The 2,488-nt window shown below is 55.3% G+C and overlaps 1 protein-coding gene across 1 annotated transcript; it reads right to left on the reverse strand.

Annotated features, from left to right (window-relative positions):
- Positions 1–467: 467 nt before the first annotated feature.
- On the reverse strand, positions 468–1,592 carry LOC120645757 (dapper homolog 3-like). The gene has a single exon (XM_039922503.1). The coding sequence runs from the start codon at positions 1,590–1,592 to the stop codon at positions 468–470; it is 1,125 nt and encodes a 374-aa protein (XP_039778437.1).
- Positions 1,593–2,488: the final 896 nt, after the last annotated feature.

Raw genomic sequence — 2,488 nt, forward strand, 5'->3', positions numbered from 1 at the left:
GCTAGGCAATTTTGGTTCAACATCTTCCGGGCATTGAATATTGCAGGTCTGGTCCTTTCTAGACATTGCACATCTCTGGCGGCTTGGTGGAAGAAAGCATGGAAAAAAATACCTAAACAACACAAAAAAGGATTCAATTCCTTAGTAATCCTAGGAGCTTCGATCCTCTGGAAACATAGGAATTCCTGTGTATTCAATGGCGCTGCACCAAATCTTCAGTCTGCTCTTCAAGCCTTTAGAGATGAGCTGTGTTTATGGCAGGCTGCGGGTGCAAAGGGACTTGCTAATCTCGGGATTAGCCGAGGTCTCCAGTAGGGTGTAGAGTTTGTTGGTTAGGTCCTGCAGTGATCTTTTTGTGTAATAGCTGGTGGTGTTTTTTTTCCCAACTCCACTCTAGTCCAAGGTGGTTTTGGGGGTTTATATAATTGGACTATCTTTTCTTCTTAATACAAAGATACGCAGCTCTCCTACGTGTTTGAAAAAAAAAGAGCCTCACATGGCGCTGCGCGCTTGGCCTTCTTGTTCTTCCTCGCGACGACGAGCTGTCGACGCCGTCGCGCATGGGAGCTCGCCTCGCTGGCTTCGGCGTTCCCGCCCGCAGGTGCTGAAGGAGCCGCGAGGTCGGGCTGGACGAGCACCGCGTCGGAGACGACAGGCGGCGCGTCGAGCTCGTCTTGCGGGTCCTTCTCGGGGACGGCAACAGTCTGATCGCCCTCGCCACCAGAGCACCTTCCGTGCGCCACGGGGACGGCGCCGGGCGTGGCTGTGGCGGTATCGTCCTTCTCGCCGCGATCGGAGGGCTCCGCGGCGGCGTCGATCTCCTGCTTGACGGGGCTAGGCGCGACGATGCTGCGGTCGCCGCCGATCTTGGTGCGCTCTGCACCCGAGCTCCCGCCCGCAGGTGCTGAAGCCGCGACGTCGCGCTGGATGAGCCCCGTGTCGGAGACGACAGGAGGCGCGTCGACGGTCACGGCCTCCGCGGCGTCGATCTCCAGCTTCACGGGGGGGCTGGGCGCGACGATGCTGCGGTCGCCGATCTTGGTGCGCTCTGCACCCCAGCTCTTGCCTGACGCTAACAGGTCGGCGCTGGGCGCGGCCGTGGCGTCCATCCCCTCGCCGCGATGAAGTGCGAGGCGCGGCAAGTCCTCCTGGTTCCCCGACTCGTCGCGTGTCGTCGCGGGCGCGGCGTCCCTGCTGGCCTCGCCGTCGCGGGTCTTGCTCTTGCCGCGGTCTTCTTGCGCCGCCGAGGGACACCCGGTGACGAGGTTGCCGCCAGCTCCCGTCGCGGCGCCGCTTGCGTCGCCGTGCCCGCGGTCTTCTTCCTCCCGGAAGCGCGGGGTACTTGGCGGCCGCGGTCTTGCACCGCCGACGGCAGGCTCTTGGGCTTGGGGTCGCCGGCGCCCGCTGCGGTGAGGGCGTCTCCCTCGGCGCGTCTTATGCCTCCTCGCTTGACGAGGAGCGCCGGCGCGACGAGCGAGCCGGCTCCGCATTGCCGCGGCAGCGCGGCGCACCCACGCCCCGCCCCTGGAGACGAGGGCGGAGAGGAGGCCGGCCCACCTCCGCAGGCGGCCCCGCCGTGGCTTGGGGTCCATCTCTCCGCCCGCTTCTTGTCAGCCGACGTGGGGCGGGGTGGCGAGCTCTCTCGTGTTGCTAGTTGCTTGGCTTGTTCTGACTTGGGAGGGAGGGGAAGGCGAGCGGGGGAAGAAGAAAGGCCGAGCGGGAGGGGTCAAATGCAAGCAGAGCGCGAGGCCGTTGCCCATTGGTGGGGTCCAAATGCCAGCTGGCCGTTCCAGGCGGTTACGATTTCTTTTTTTTCTTCTTTTTCCTGTGCTAAAAAATTAATAAACTGATCAATATCATCGGAACAATGCCCTTTCGTACTATAATCTCTATCGAAAATTTGAAACGAGTCTATTTAAATTTCAGAATCATGATCTACCGTACGTTTGGCTTCTTATTGTTGTCGGTCGGTTAATTTCAAAGTTCGGTTTTGTCTATATAACTCTCATGTGTAGCAACAAGAATATCTCTGATTACAACATAAATAGACTATAAAAGTTGGAGTACTTTATAATTTGATTTTCTTTGTTAATTGAAAGTTTGTATAATTTTTTTTAAAAAAAAAACACAACTCTTTTCCGATTTGGTATGAGATATCTAAAATACATTTTGGACTTGATAGGCAGGGCTCCGGCTCCCCTAAGCAGCTCCGGCTCTGGCTCCTCTGGTGGAGCGGCTACTAAAGTGGAGCTGGAGCCGTTTTGAAAAATGTTTGGTAAAACAGCTTTACCTGTTGTATTGAGATTGTAAAATGTCTAAATTGCCCTTATTCCTTTTTTCTTTTTTTCTTTTCTTTTTTTTCTTTTCTTTTTTTTTCTTTTTTTCTTTTTTCTTTTCTTTCTTTTCTTTTTTTCCTCTCCATTTCTTTTTCTTTCTCTTTTCTTTTTTTTCCTCCTCTCCTCTTATCCATTCGCCGCACTCTCGTCCC

Source organism: Panicum virgatum, chromosome 8K (genome assembly GCF_016808335.1).
Source record: "Panicum virgatum strain AP13 chromosome 8K, P.virgatum_v5, whole genome shotgun sequence".
NCBI classification, from domain to species: domain Eukaryota; kingdom Viridiplantae; phylum Streptophyta; class Magnoliopsida; order Poales; family Poaceae; genus Panicum; species Panicum virgatum.

Excerpts from the sequence above, each read along its gene's own strand:
- LOC120645757 (XM_039922503.1), bottom strand. The coding sequence starts at position 1,592 with ATGGACCCCAAGCCACGGCGGGGCCGCCTGCGGAGGTGGGCCGGCCTC.